The sequence below is a fragment of the Salmo salar genome, chromosome 08 (genome assembly GCF_965601325.2).
Source record: "Salmo salar chromosome 08, fSalSal1, whole genome shotgun sequence".
Classification (NCBI taxonomy): domain Eukaryota; kingdom Metazoa; phylum Chordata; class Actinopteri; order Salmoniformes; family Salmonidae; genus Salmo; species Salmo salar.
This window is the reverse complement of record NC_138298.1, coordinates 23,149,783-23,163,705: the sequence shown is the minus strand read 5'-3', so window position 1 is coordinate 23,163,705 and position 13,923 is coordinate 23,149,783. Positions and strand designations below refer to the sequence as shown.

General features: G+C 42.8%; 1 protein-coding gene across 4 annotated transcripts; it reads right to left on the bottom strand.

Annotated features, from left to right (window-relative positions):
* Window positions 1–3,790: 3,790 nt before the first annotated feature.
* On the bottom strand, window positions 3,791–13,767 carry LOC106610282 (ras GTPase-activating protein-binding protein 2). 4 transcript variants are annotated; one of them, XM_014209546.3, is made up of 13 exons: window positions 13,525–13,767; window positions 11,680–11,798; window positions 11,487–11,568; window positions 11,068–11,253; window positions 10,636–10,726; window positions 10,423–10,528; window positions 9,131–9,311; window positions 8,770–8,871; window positions 8,569–8,674; window positions 8,339–8,398; window positions 8,115–8,243; window positions 7,772–7,899; window positions 3,791–7,124 (listed from the first exon to the last, which is right to left on the bottom strand). In XM_014209546.3, the coding sequence occupies exons 2-13, from the start codon at window positions 11,772–11,774 to the stop codon at window positions 6,837–6,839; spliced, it is 1,554 nt and encodes a 517-aa protein (XP_014065021.1). In that variant the 5' UTR covers window positions 11,775–11,798; window positions 13,525–13,767; the 3' UTR covers window positions 3,791–6,836. The 4 variants fall into 4 exon arrangements, with proteins under 4 accessions (XP_014065021.1, XP_014065022.1, XP_014065023.1 ...); XM_014209547.3 differs by having other exon boundaries at window positions 7,781–7,899; XM_014209548.3 differs by having other exon boundaries at window positions 11,080–11,253.
* Window positions 13,768–13,923: the final 156 nt, after the last annotated feature.

Here is a 13,923-nt window from a genome sequence, read left to right as displayed (position 1 = left end):
ATAAATTAAAAGACAGATACGTAAAGAAACAAATAAGGTATCAAACATGCCCTTCTTTCCATGCCAACAAAAATCACAAATCAAGAAAAGAGAAGATTCCTGCACCTGTATTTTTTTCTTCTGTGTTCATTTTTGAACATAATGATGTGCTTATATAACGGGTGTAGCCTGCTTATATTATCTGCTTATATAATTTCCATTTAACCTAGATGCTGTCCACAATAGGGACCAGCTGAACAGTGGGACCTGTTTGGTATGCAACCCATGTTGCATCTGATGGCCTTTCTCTCTCAGACACTCTCTCTTTCTCTCACATGTCAGAGACAGAGACTGAGATAGAGTTAACCTTTATATTTTGATAAATTGCCCCAAACCAGACCCTACTTATCATTTGAGCTTACTTATCACAATCTCTTTTGCGCAATATAATGATGGAACTGTCTGGTAGCTATGAGTTTGAGTCAGGTGTTATTGTACTCAGATGGGTAATTATAACATGCTAATACACATCTGTTCCAGCCAGACACCTGGATAAAAAAATCGAAATGTGCAGAAATGTGTGTATTTTATCTATATATACACGATTATTTTCAAAACATTCACATTAATTAAAAGACAGATACGTAAAGAAACAAATAAGGTATCAAACATGGCCTTTTTTCCATGCAAAAAAAATGCACAAATCAAAAATCACACACATACACGCACACGTGTCAGAGAGAGAGCGAGTGTGAGATAGAACTTACCTTTTTATTTAGACAAATTGCCCCAGACCAGACCCTACTTATCACAATCTCTTTTGCACAATATAATGATGGAAATGTCTGGTAGCTATGAGTTTGAGTCAGGTGTTGTTGTACTCTGAGGGTAATTATAACATGCCAATACACATCTGTTCCAGCCAGACACCTGGATAAAAAATCTAAATGTGCAGAAATAAAGTAATTATGGAGGGCGCTGAGACTAACAGATCCACTCCTTGTCTTAAAAGGCCTCTGCACAGATCTCAGCATGTTCCTTTGACAATGGAAGTCAAACTAACAGAAGCAGTGATTTTCTCTCTCCTTACTCTCCAGGTATTCTCTGCAGGTAAGTATTTTTTTTTTTTTTACAAATCTTCTAATTTCTGGGGATTTAAATATCTAACATGAAATATCAGAGATCTTCTCTTCAAAATGCTATGATGACGTAGTGTCATGTACTTTTACAGGAAATGGAGTGAAAATATATATGTTTCAAAATATTACAGAGTTTTTGCCATTTGAAATGATAGTGATGATCAGGACATTCAGGGGCGATTTCAGATTAAGCCTAGCCCTGGACTAAAAAGCACTTTCTATGGAGATTTTCCATTTAGAATTATTTTTAGTCCAGAACTAAAATGAATCTGTGTTAGCATCACTTTCACAATGTATTGAATGTCATCCAGAGAGGAATGATGAGGCTCCCACTTCCTGGCCCGATCAAGGGGCAATTCCCACGGGAGACTACCTGGAGAAGGGGAGAGGAAAGGTGCACAAATTTGACAGACAAGGTGAGTCAAAAAAATCAATACATTCAGACTAGCCTGGAATCCAAACTGAATATTGATCAGTATAAATATTGTTTCAGTGACATGGTGTGATATTCAGCTTGGATCCCAGGCTAAAGACTACTGAGTAAACATGATTGATCTCTTATGTCGATCTTCAGTGGCATTTATATAATTTATATTATTGACAACAAAAACAACTTTCTCACTTATGTTTCTTTTCACAGAGGATCATTCTGGCCAATCTGAACATGATGTTATTCACACACTGCTGAGCACAAACGATGCAACTGAGATAGACATCAACCGTGACGAGTCTCCATGTAAGGTCATATCAGTCATGGACAACCTCCCAACCCCTCAGATTCAGACTCAACCAACCCCGACCACAGTTACCACCAACAGCCCACAACTGGACAATAACAAAAACAAGGGAAAAGCAAAGGGAGCTCAACGTCAGGTTCCAGTTGTCCCATACCTACCCATCAGGCCTGGTGCCCCCAACATAAATGGCTTCCCTCCTGCACCATCAATGTTCTTTGTCCCTCAGAGAGCTGCAGCGCGCCATCCCCACCCCATGAGCTGGTTTCCAAGAGGTTATGGCAGTGTGCCCAACTACCTCATGCCCCCCTCTGTAATCTCAGCCTATGTCCGGGCTTTGCATGGAGGTTCATCTGAAGAGAATTCTCTGAGTGACTGAAGTATTGGGTTCCTAAGACCATTTATAAATAGAATGGGGGGGTGTCCGTTCTATAGATTCTATTTCTATGGCTGAGAGTTTCTGGTGCCATTACTGTCCATTACTGTCCCAGACAAGAGATCGGTAGAGGCTGATATGATCAGTGCCATTGTGTGCTGAATCTGCTATGCGGAAGTGTTGATAAGCATCATGTTTTTATTTTTTAATCACTCGCAGCATCATGCGTATATGCTTACATGACTAAAATAAACCAGTTCCTTTTCATAAACAGTCCTAGTTGTTTTGGAGTGCAGTGCTCAACCATTTAATTACACTAAATTAATACGTTTAAAATGTTACCTTCAGAATCACGATGCTTGCACAATACAAATTACACACTGCATTGCAAAGAAAGCCAGTTTCGACAAGTGCAACTTTAAATCAAGCCAGAATGAACAATGATTCATGGATTCATTATCTGAGAGTTTCATGCCTGTGTCACAAATACGCAGACCTGTGTGGTCAACCTCGCCTGCCTTTGAGATCAACACAAGACAGTTACCACGGGAGCTGGAACGAGGTGGTGTTCATTATGCACCAAACTGAAGGAGACAAAAAAGGGACTGAAACAGGAAGGGACTGCCAATAAGAAACGTTCCTTTCATTAGAAATCAGAAGTGTGGTTAAGGTTAGGTTTGAAATAACATTTTAAGAAGAGAAATTGTAGAAACAGGCGGGGTTTAGCAAGAATTATGACTGTGGTAACTACACACTGAACAAAAATATAAATGCAACATGCAACAATTTCAAAGTTACATTTCATATAAGGAAATCAGTAAACTCAAACAAATTAATTAGGCCTAACCAATGGATTTCACGACTGGGCGGGGCACAGCTATGGGTGGGCCTGGGAGGGCATAGGCCCACCCACTGGGGAGCCAGGTGAAGAAGCCGGATGTGGAGGTTCTGGGCTGGCGTGGATACACGTGGTCTGTGGTTGTGAGACCAGTTGGGCATACTGCCAAATTCTCTAAAACATTGGAGGTGGCTTATGGTAACGAAATTAACATTCAATTATCTGGCAACAGCTCTGGTGGACATTCCTGCAGTCAGAATGTCAATTGTACACTCCCTCAAAACTTGAGACATCTGTGGCATTATGTTGAGTAAAAAAACTGCACAATTTAGAGTGGCCTTTTATTGTCCCCAGCAAAAGGTGCACCTGTGTAATGACTAAGCTGTTTAATCAGCTTCTTGATATGCCACACCTGTCAAGTGAATTGAGAAACGCTCACTAACAGGAATGTAAAGACATTTGTGTACAACATTTGAGAGAAATAAGCTTTTTGTGCACATGGAACATTTCTGGGATCTTTTACTTCAGCTCATGAAATGTGGGACCAACAGTTTACATGTTGAGTTCATATTTCAGTTTTTTTTATAGTTGAGACCCACATTACTTCTGGCTTTGTTAATATTCTCAAGTAGGATCCAACATCTTGGGGCATTTCCAACTTTTGTCTTTTATGACATTTGGTTGACTGCTGTGCCCCTTAAAACATGACAACCGTGATGACTGGTGCAGATATCAGTAGTTTATTGTATGTTAAGTCCAAACACATTCAAAATGGAAAACTAAAACAAATTTGCTCCATCTGCAACACATTTTTTTGTTTCTACTAGCAAACAAGTAGAAGGTAAACACAGTAAATTAAGATGGCAACCAACTGACTGCTTAGCGTACCACACTTGCTAAAGCCAGGAAGGAAATCCTATTCCACTGAAAAGAGGACTGGAATGATATACATTTAAATCCACTCTACAGCATTTTTCAACAGTGGAAAAAGTTTACAGCCTTTGCTTTAGGGGGTCCTTTGAAACTTGGGGGTAGAGATGGGGGTTTTCACTGAAATTTCAGAGCAAAAAAAATTAAAGTACAAATCTGCTCCCAATAAACATTTTAACACCACTGAGTTTTAAAGCACTGACATCAGAAAACTAGCCAGAAAGCATGATGGCATTCCACTCGACTGACTCTCCTCGCCCTTGTTGCCCATTGCAAAAGTAAAATCGCAGTAAGTGCCCTTTTCTTAGCCATAATATGAAACTCACATGATGAGTATATAGGCAACTGTGAAACTTGTCCATATGTGGAAACATGGGGAGGGGTGTAGCTCTGCAGTGACCAACAATGGGTTCCTGGAGAAAGGGGCTCAATTTCAAAATGGCCTCTTCCCATAACACACACACCAGTGTTCGGCGCGTCGCTCCATTCCAACCAAAAGGTGCATGCATTTCAGGAACCACCAGTGTGACTGGCTTTTTAAGCTGGCCCACGCCACGAGAAAATGAATTATGAGAGCTATGTCAAAAAGGGGGTAGGATGTAGAAAGTGTTTTTACTGTGACAGATTGTCCCAGAAATAGCGCAATACCACCTGACAAGGAAGACCTCAGTACGACATTTTGGAAAAGGCGCTACATCAGATTTAACTTTCCGTTTCAGTGCAAGAAGACCAGTATAAGAAAAAAAGAAGTGCAAAATATTTGTCATTTCTCCTCCGATTCTATTCCAGGTTGAAACCGAGGTCTTCCCTTTCACACAGTCACAAAAAGAAAACTTCCCATTCCACTGGCAGAGTACTGGAAATCTTATTTTGACTTGCCTTAGTGGGAAAAAAAAAATTAGAAAAATCGGTACACAGCACATTGAATATCATCAGCATTTAAAAAAATATGAACGCATAAATGGATTAAAAAAAGTGAGTGTCATCCCAGATCAAGTTTGCACTAAGGCTAAACCACACCTAAGACGACCATTTTACAAAAATTGCTGCCAACGAAAAATGTTTGTTGTTGATGAAACAGTCGGATGCCCTTGGATCCAGGGCTTATTCCGTGTGCCACCGTTCGAGACAAAGACCACGCTGCGCCGACTGACCGTACCGATTCAGAACCGTTTAGTAGCCCACGTCTGAGACGTGCAATACAACGGTTTCCTTTAAGAGGGCATTTCATTTTCACTGTCCGTTACAGTTACTAAGCAAACCACTCGTCAATACTGCAGATCCAAACTATCAACTGATCCCATTTGCTTGACTAACCAAGAATCACACACACACCATGACTAGTATGTTCCAATGAGTCCTTTCACATAATAACGCATCTCTGGGACATTTAACATTAAAACTTCAGGCACCCGTTGTCTCTCTAGTCTCTTCAAAACCCCAGAGCAGATACTATAAACAAATGCACAACTTGCAGCACATCATCTTAGGTAGTTGAACAGTACTTATGGGAGAGTGAAATGTGCACCAGAAAAACATTATAATCCTGTGAAGAACACTGCAAATTCTCCTGGCCTCAGTAGGTAGAGTAGTTCAACTGGAGCTGGGAGCGACACCGGACACCCCGACCTCAACTCACTAGTAAGACTGGAAAGATGAAATAGAAGGCACCATCATGCTTTTATAGTCAAGTTGAAAAAAAAAAGAATTAAATCATACAGTGAACTATGATTTTTGCTGTACATTTATTACGTTCCTCCGTACACTTGACGGGGAATGGAGGGAGAGGGAGGGGGGGGGGGGGGCAGTTTCACGGTTCTGGCAAGGGTGGGGGGAATGCATGAAGAAAAAATTTTAAAAAAATAAAACTTTGTATCAACAAAGAATAGGGAGCGAGTCTCCACAAACATTATCACCACCACTCTCCTATTGGTCAGCTTGGTTTGTGTCTGTGGACCAGCCTTTTATTTCCCCGTTCGGTGAAGTCCAGGAACTTTCAGCTTTTTATTAAATTCATTTAGGAAAATAATCATTCTGTAGATTGGTTTGTTGTGTCTTGTTGTATTCCTGCAGTAATTGAAGCATAGTTATGGGTTCGCAGATGAAAGATGTGAGAAAAAAAAAGTATATTGGTCACAGTAAACAGGCCTGAAGTGGAGGCCTGCCTTGTCACGTCGTTTAGCTTTGAGACAACAGTAGATGTCTCAACCAGCTGCGTTCCCAGGATGTCAATGTAACATGACAAAAGTACCCATTAGTGCATATTGATGAGTGCATTATGCAATTTGTTTTAAGCAGTGTTCTTTGAAAAGGAAAAAAACTAAATGCAAGCCCCCCCATAGCAGGAAATTCACCTCATGCTTTCCCAACAGTAACAGGCAGAGAACTCCCACATATAAAATGTGCATTAAGAGGGGTTTCATGACGTAGCGCCCCGGTAAGTCGAGGCATAATAATCTCTATTCCAAATGATGGGCTGTATTATCGTAGGTAAAAGTCTATCAGTCCCTCCTCCTATAACGTTGCAGATTACTCCTGGTTGCTTTTCCTCAAATTTACAAATTAATGTTTGTGAATTCTTGACAACACTGGAAAAGGACGCTCAGCTCACAGCTAAGTAAAGCGAAAATGCAAATATTACGTTTGCTCATTTTTGTCTGTCACATCAAAGAAGAAATAGTTGACAGGCTGTGTCACATTCCAAAGCCAAAAATACTTTTTTTACCGAAACGAAAATAAACAAACAAAAGTATATACGTTTATACATGTAGATTTTTTCGTTAACGAGAACGGTAGAAGATGAAGAACGTGGTACTACTTCCAAACTGCAGGTGGCACTATCAGCGGCGCTGGGTGGTGAAGCGGCCCTCGGCGGTTCCTCCTGCTCCTCTTCCAGAGCCCAGGCCGGGCTTGGGAGCACCCATGCCGCCCCTGGGTGGGGGGCCCCTGCCGTCACGCATATTCCCGCTGCCGGCCACCATGCCTCCTCGCGGGCCGCCGGGGCCCCTGTCGCCGCGTCTCCCCATGTCTCTGCGGTCGTCTCCTCCGCCACGGACCTCCCGCTCACGTACCGCCCTGGTCTTCTTCTCCTCTACGTTCAGACGCACCTCGCCGCGGAACATGATGGGCTACAGGACAGAGGGGACCATTAATACAGGACTGGCAGGTGATAGGGGACCTTAAGAAAATACCCTTTTCACAATCCTTCTCATTCACTGGTTTGCACACCATAAAACCCTATTGTTGCATCTTAGGTTGTATCGATTGTTTGTGGTTTTCCTGCATAGAAAAGTCTTGGGCAGGCCACCTAAGTGTTTTCGGGCCACCTATGTCCAAATAGCTAAAACAGGAGCCCCCCAATATATTATCTTTTAATTCTTCGATCCTTGACAACCAACAATAAAAAGAGTCAAGGAGAATCAAATTCCAAAATGATACATTCAGGAGTATTTTTGTCAGAGCATGGGAACCCCATTGATTTTGTTAGAATGTTTGAGACTCAGATAGCATAAGCCAAGCTGAATGTTGTCTCTGCGGACAACGGGAGGGCCTCACATTTCCAGTCAGCACCCCCCCCCCCCAGCACCATTTTGATCCAGTAAAACCTTGAATACTCAGTCTCCTATAGCTGAGATTCAAACAAAGGGAAAACGGGCTACATATTTGGGGATTAGGATACTGTGCAGAAAACCCATTAGGTAGTGATTTAAAACATCAAGCCGTGTGCCACCAAAACACCAGTGTGAATGAGGGGGATAATGAACTCAGTACTTGCCCCCCATACCTTCGCCCCCAGGATTCTCTGGACAGGGTCAGAGTCGTCGAAGACCACAAATCCAAAGTTTGGCAGCTTTCCTCCGACTCCCTTGGTGTTGATCCTCAGCTCCACTACATTGCCAAAAGCTGAAGGAAGACATTTTAGTTTTCCCATTGCAAATACAGAAAATCATAACCTGTCCTCCTGCTACGTCATCTGGAGTTTAACTCGTTAGTCACACCTTACCAAAAGGATCGAAGATGTAAACTGTTCCAAACGCACACAATTCTATTGATTTAATTGCCATTGATAACCAGAAAATGGCATGGCTAAATAACCATTCATGTGTACGAGTGCTTACTCATGAAGAAGTCCTTGAGCTCTGCCTCGTCAATGTCATGAGGGAGGTTGCCCACAAAGAGCTGGTGGCTGTCTGGGTACCGGATGATCCTTCTGCTGTCCATCTCACCAGGGTCCGCCTCGCCCCGACCTGCAGTCAGGAGAAGTCATTAGGTACCATCTGCACCGTCACTCTGTACCAACACTGAAGAGAGCCCGTTTAGTACAAAGTCACAGCTTTATTACCTTTGTTGACAAAACTGAAGTGGGGTTTCCCGGTTTGTGATTCTGAAGGTGCAACACCATCTAAGTGACAGAGACGTGCACACATTGACCCAGGTGTAAATAATAAAGACTAGAACAGAAGTGTGAGCACCCGTGACTTTGGTGACATGTTGAGAACTAAGCAGACCTAAAACCAAGAGCATATTGCACGTATAGAAAAACACATTGCCATTAGGTCCCACTGGTCTTACCAGGTCTGGATGCTCGCTGTACGAAGGCTGGTCTGTCGCGGGGGCGCTGGTCCCGGGGTCCCCGGAGAGGGGCCGTCTGGCTCTCAGGTTTGGTCTCCGCTCTGGGCTGTAAAGGAACGCGACACACAGAGGAGATGAGACCTACTTGACCACAGACAACACTCAGCCCAGACACACACAAGACACGGGGGGAGGGGTTACCTGTGAGCTTGGTGCTTTAACAACATGGGGGGGGATTCCAGAGGAGGGTCCTGTACCGCTAGGAGGCAGGTTTTTACTGGTCACCGAGGCCCAGGAGAAGGTCTGCCAGGAATTCAGTCAGAATTCAACCGTGCCAATCAGTAGAACACAGTACAATATACTTTCCTCGTACAATATGATTTTGAAAGGCAGACATCTTCACAGTAATCAGTGCTACTTCTGAAATGGCACCCTATTCCTTCTATAGTGAACTTTTGTCCAGCGATCTATAGAGAAAAGCAGTGGGATTTCAGATGCAACCTGCATGTTATTGTGATGTTATAATGGTCATAGCACTGTTGTATCAGGAGAGTGGACCAACCTTGGGGGCCTCCTGGGTGCTGGGTGGGGACTCTATGGGGACCGGGGAGGGGGCTTTCTCCTCCAGCTCCTCCATCACCTTCTCCTCCACGTCGGGCTTCAGCTCCTCTACCTCGGGCTCCGGTTCAGGCTCGGGCTCAGGCTCTGGAGCCGGCTCCTCCATGGGCTCCTCAACACCATTGCTAAATGAAGCAGAAATCAGTCAAGTTTACAGCTGTTCGCCTAGATGTATCCGAGTTTATAATAAGGTACAAGCTCAATATGACTGGATTCGGTCACATTTCTTCTTGACACAAATATGATGCAACTGTACACTCACTGGCCAGTTTATTTGGTACCCCACCCCGTTCACGAAAATGGACTGCTCCAACAAACAGTGAGTCATGTGGCCTGCTAGATAAAGCAGGCAGACAGGCATCCAGTTACTGTTCCGATTGAATGGGCAAAACGAGTGACTTAAGACTGCGCGTGGTATGATCAAGTATCTCAGAAACGGCCACCCTGCTGGGATTTTCCCACACGACAATGTCTAGAGTAAACCAAGAATGGTGCGACAGACAGAAGAAAAAAAACAAACATCTAGTCAGCGGCAGTCCTGTGGGCGAAAACAGCTAGTTGATGAGAGAGGTAGAATGAGAATGGAAAGAATCGTGCACGCTAACAGGCAGGCCACAATTAGATCAATAACGGCGCAGTACAACAGTGGTGTGCAGAACGGCATCTCGTTGATCCTTGTCACAGATGGGCTATTGCAGCAGACAACCACACCGGGTTCCACACCTATCAGGTAAAAACAAAATGGGCTCGTGGGCACCAAGATTTTGACACTCCTTGATTGTCCAACAGCACCTGGAGCATGACATCGAGTTCAATTTACTTGAGTGGCCTGCGCAGTCCCCAGACCTCAACCCAATAGACCATCTGGAATGTGCTAGACGGCAGTACATTCATGCTGCGAACAATCCACAGCAACTGCGCGATGCCATCGCCGTCAGCATGGACCAACATCCCTGTGGAACGTTTCCGATACCTTGTAGAACGCCCCGAACAATTGAGGCTGTTCTGGAGGCAAAGAGCGGATCCGACCCAGTACTAGATGGGTGTACCAAATAAACTGTCCGGTGAGTGTACATAGCAACTGTATGCCATGTTAACTTTTTTTTATTTTTTATGCAGTGCACTTCCTGTACGTAAACTCAATTTCTCTAAAACAGATCATTAAGTACATCTAGTCGCCATTGATCTAAACATCATTGTCAAACTGGCATGGTGGTCTCCATGGCATAGACTTACATGACAGGGTGAGGCTCGTAGTAAGTAGTGCTGTTAGGACTGTCCTGGAGTGGCTCTGGGGACGGCTGTCTCTCCTCCTGCTCCTCCTCAACCTCCTCTTCAGATTCTGAGGTATCATCGATTAACAAAACAAAGTTTACAAAACATAAACAACTTGACATGCAAATTCAATATTGAAGATAATTTAACTTAACAAAATGCAGAATTTCTTACCCTCATCAAGTTCAGCCTCAGAGTCGCCGAAAACCTCATCCTCATAGCGGAAGATGTCGTTGTGTACGTAGAACTTGTTTGCCACGGAACCCTGTGGAATTAGCCAGACAACAAGCTATTATCATTTGTGCTGCACTAGCTGACGAAATTGTGCTTTCCCCTCATAGTTGAGGCACTTCATAATCTAAAAAAAAAAAAAGTGCAGTTTGTTTCAAAACATTTTATGCCCACTGAAAACGAGTGAATCAGGGAGGTACTTCCTGAACATTGAGCCCTACTGAACACAACGCAGGTAGTCGCTCCACTTCAATTCATTCTACCATTTCGTGACTGCTGAACACAATCCAAAATTCCCAGTAAGTGACAATTAAAATATGACAACTACCCAATGCTTAGTTAAGTGTGTGCAGTGAGCCCCGCCCTTCAGCCTACCGTACTACGCACCTCTGGAGCGAGCACAAAAGTCTGCATGAACTTCCTCATCGGCTGGCCGTTGTTGGAGAGCTCACCCAGCACTTGGACCACAACGCCGTCAGTCAGAGTGGCATGGGCGTCCACGTGTCTGATCTTCGTGTGGCATTCTTGGAACTGCAGGGACAGGACCTTCTTGTGGATTTCCTGGTTAGGGTGAAGGAAGTACAGTTAGAAGTAAATCACAAGGCCAGGAGTGGTTTATAATAGAATCAAATTTCCTGCATTATTACATCACAGCACTTGGAAGGTTTGTAAAAAACATTTTAAAATCGAAATTATTTGAGATTTGCATGAAAAGCATCCCGAGTGAAGACTCTTGACTGTGCTATGTTTTTCAAAACAGGTAGTTTCTGGATCTTTAGGTTATTGACACTTACCGCTTGGCCATACACCGCTTCTGCAAGCTTCCCGTTGGAGTCGAGTCCGCCATGAACATAGGAGGAGTTCCTTCCATAGAACCTGTCATGACAAAGCAGAGACATTTGAAGTCCTGCTGGCACAAGTCTACATACAGCAATGGAAGGTTATCACATACTGTGGGCTATTCAATCTAGACAAATCGGTCAGTACCTGTGCAGGAAATCAGGTGCTTTGTTTAAGAGTGTGTAATACTGCCTCACAAACTCCCGCCCTACAAGCAGGGGACTTGGCTTCTCCATCACCATTTCTTTGGTAATCAATATCAAGTGCTGAAACAGAACATTAACAAAACATATGTTAATCTTGATATGAAGTAATACTTTGAAGTGACCTAAGAACATGCAGGTCAGCATTGCAGAAGGAAAATGAAGCCATGACAACTAATTCTTATTGGACATAATTGAGGCAACATGTACAATATCAACCCTTAATACCAGAATGAGACCAATGGAAAACTTAGCAACTTATGAATCGTTCTTGAATGTTATTTGCATGCAAATTTGAGCTAATAGAAAATTGTGTACAGAAACTGGTTATTAAGACGTCGCTTTCTAGTTTTGAAATTAGTTGAGAATATGAATACAAAGTCAACTCATTTTTAAACGACAATGCACCAAGTTGTTCGTGTTCACATTTTAAACTGATACATATTTATCGTTGCTAGTTGGCTAGCTAACTACCTACTTTGTTAGCACACACTAGCGTGCAACTGCGCCATCATGTTTATCCACCCGGACACAAAAGAGGGGTACAAAGCATAGGTCGACTTCAACGAGACGTTCTCGGAAGAGTTGAGAGATTGTCTGAACATATGTTACTAATCAAATGAACAAATTAGGTTCATGTTAAATTAATTTGTTTGATAGTAGCCAGGCCTATTGTGACGGAAACTGCGGAAGGCCTCCCACGACCTGGTACAGCCTCTGTCGTAGCTGGATGTCTATTTTTGTGTGGCATCGTCGAATCATTTCCCTGGCCTTGATACCAGACATAAAATGTTGCTAGGAATAGTAGACTAACTCCAAATGTTTTGAAAGAGGCCTCGTCTTATTTGGAAGTGTATTTAGCAAACTAGTTAGGGCAGCATACTTGTAAGGTAAACGAGGATTAGCTAGCTAACGCTGGCTTCCTACAACTAGGTTGGGAAAGTAGCTAGTTTGCTAGGCTAAATTGGGGAAACTCGCTAGCTAGCTTCTAGTTAACCAACACGTTAACACTGCGTGCATTGATAAATAACATTACCCCCAATATTCTAATGTGATGTAAGTATACATTTCTATCAACAAAAAGCACAGTTAAGCCCGTACCGGTTGCTAATTAAATGATAGTGAAACTGGTACATTAGTTACGTTAGGCAGCTAATGGCGCTAAACTAGATTTGTGGCGTCGTTGCTTTTTCTCAAGCTACCTTCTCTGACAACTTTGTTTACCCCGATCAGTTCCTTCGTGTATTAATATGCATCAACACTTTAATGATGTAAAGTCATGTGGCTCAATTTCAGGAATAAGAAACGTTGAACAGCTAGCAACAATCACTTTGTAACTAGCCAAGACACATTGGTCTATTCTGACCGGCTAACACGCTCATGCAAGTGCCTAAATCCTGGCACCGGCAGGCAGGGTTTTCTTGAACAGAGCTGGTTAGCAAGCAATAGTGTCGACATCAGTGCTCGTGTTAGCATTGTACATAATACAAAGGCCGACTGGCTAGGTATTTTGAGCTATAGCTAGTTACTCAATGAGAAAAATTAAGTTAAATTTGGTCAAATTCGGGGTTTAGCATCACATAACACCATGCCTGTTTATTCCATTTTAGCTCAAAATTGTCGACATGGAATTAATTGAAGACACATACTGTACAGTGAGCCAACAAAGACCTTCACTAACTCAAATGTTAGCTTTTTCCAGAGAACTACAGTAGCTATCCATTAATAAAATGCTATCGTTAGTCAGATTAACGTTAGACAGTTTAGCGATTAAAAAAATGTAACTTACCTTTTGAAATACCTATCTAATTGAACACAGTGATTAAATAACTATGACTATAAACGATTCTGGTCGCCAAAGACTATACTCTGAAATATGAAGAATATTTCAGGTGTAATTTATAATATTTCTCACCCTCTACTGACAGACTTTATGATCTCTGCTGTATCAGAGATTGGAATTTAAAGCGATAGACTTCAAATGTATTGTCTAACCCCTGCAATCTAGGGCAGGGAACCCCCGTGACAGTGGAGTAGCCAATGATATTTTTACACTGGACAACATTAATTGTGACGTGGTTTGGTGTATTTTCCCGCCTGCCTTCCTGCCTAAAAATCCAGACGTTATGACGTCACAACGGGTTTATTTTGTCATAATATAATATTCTTTATATCAGCCAACAGTTAA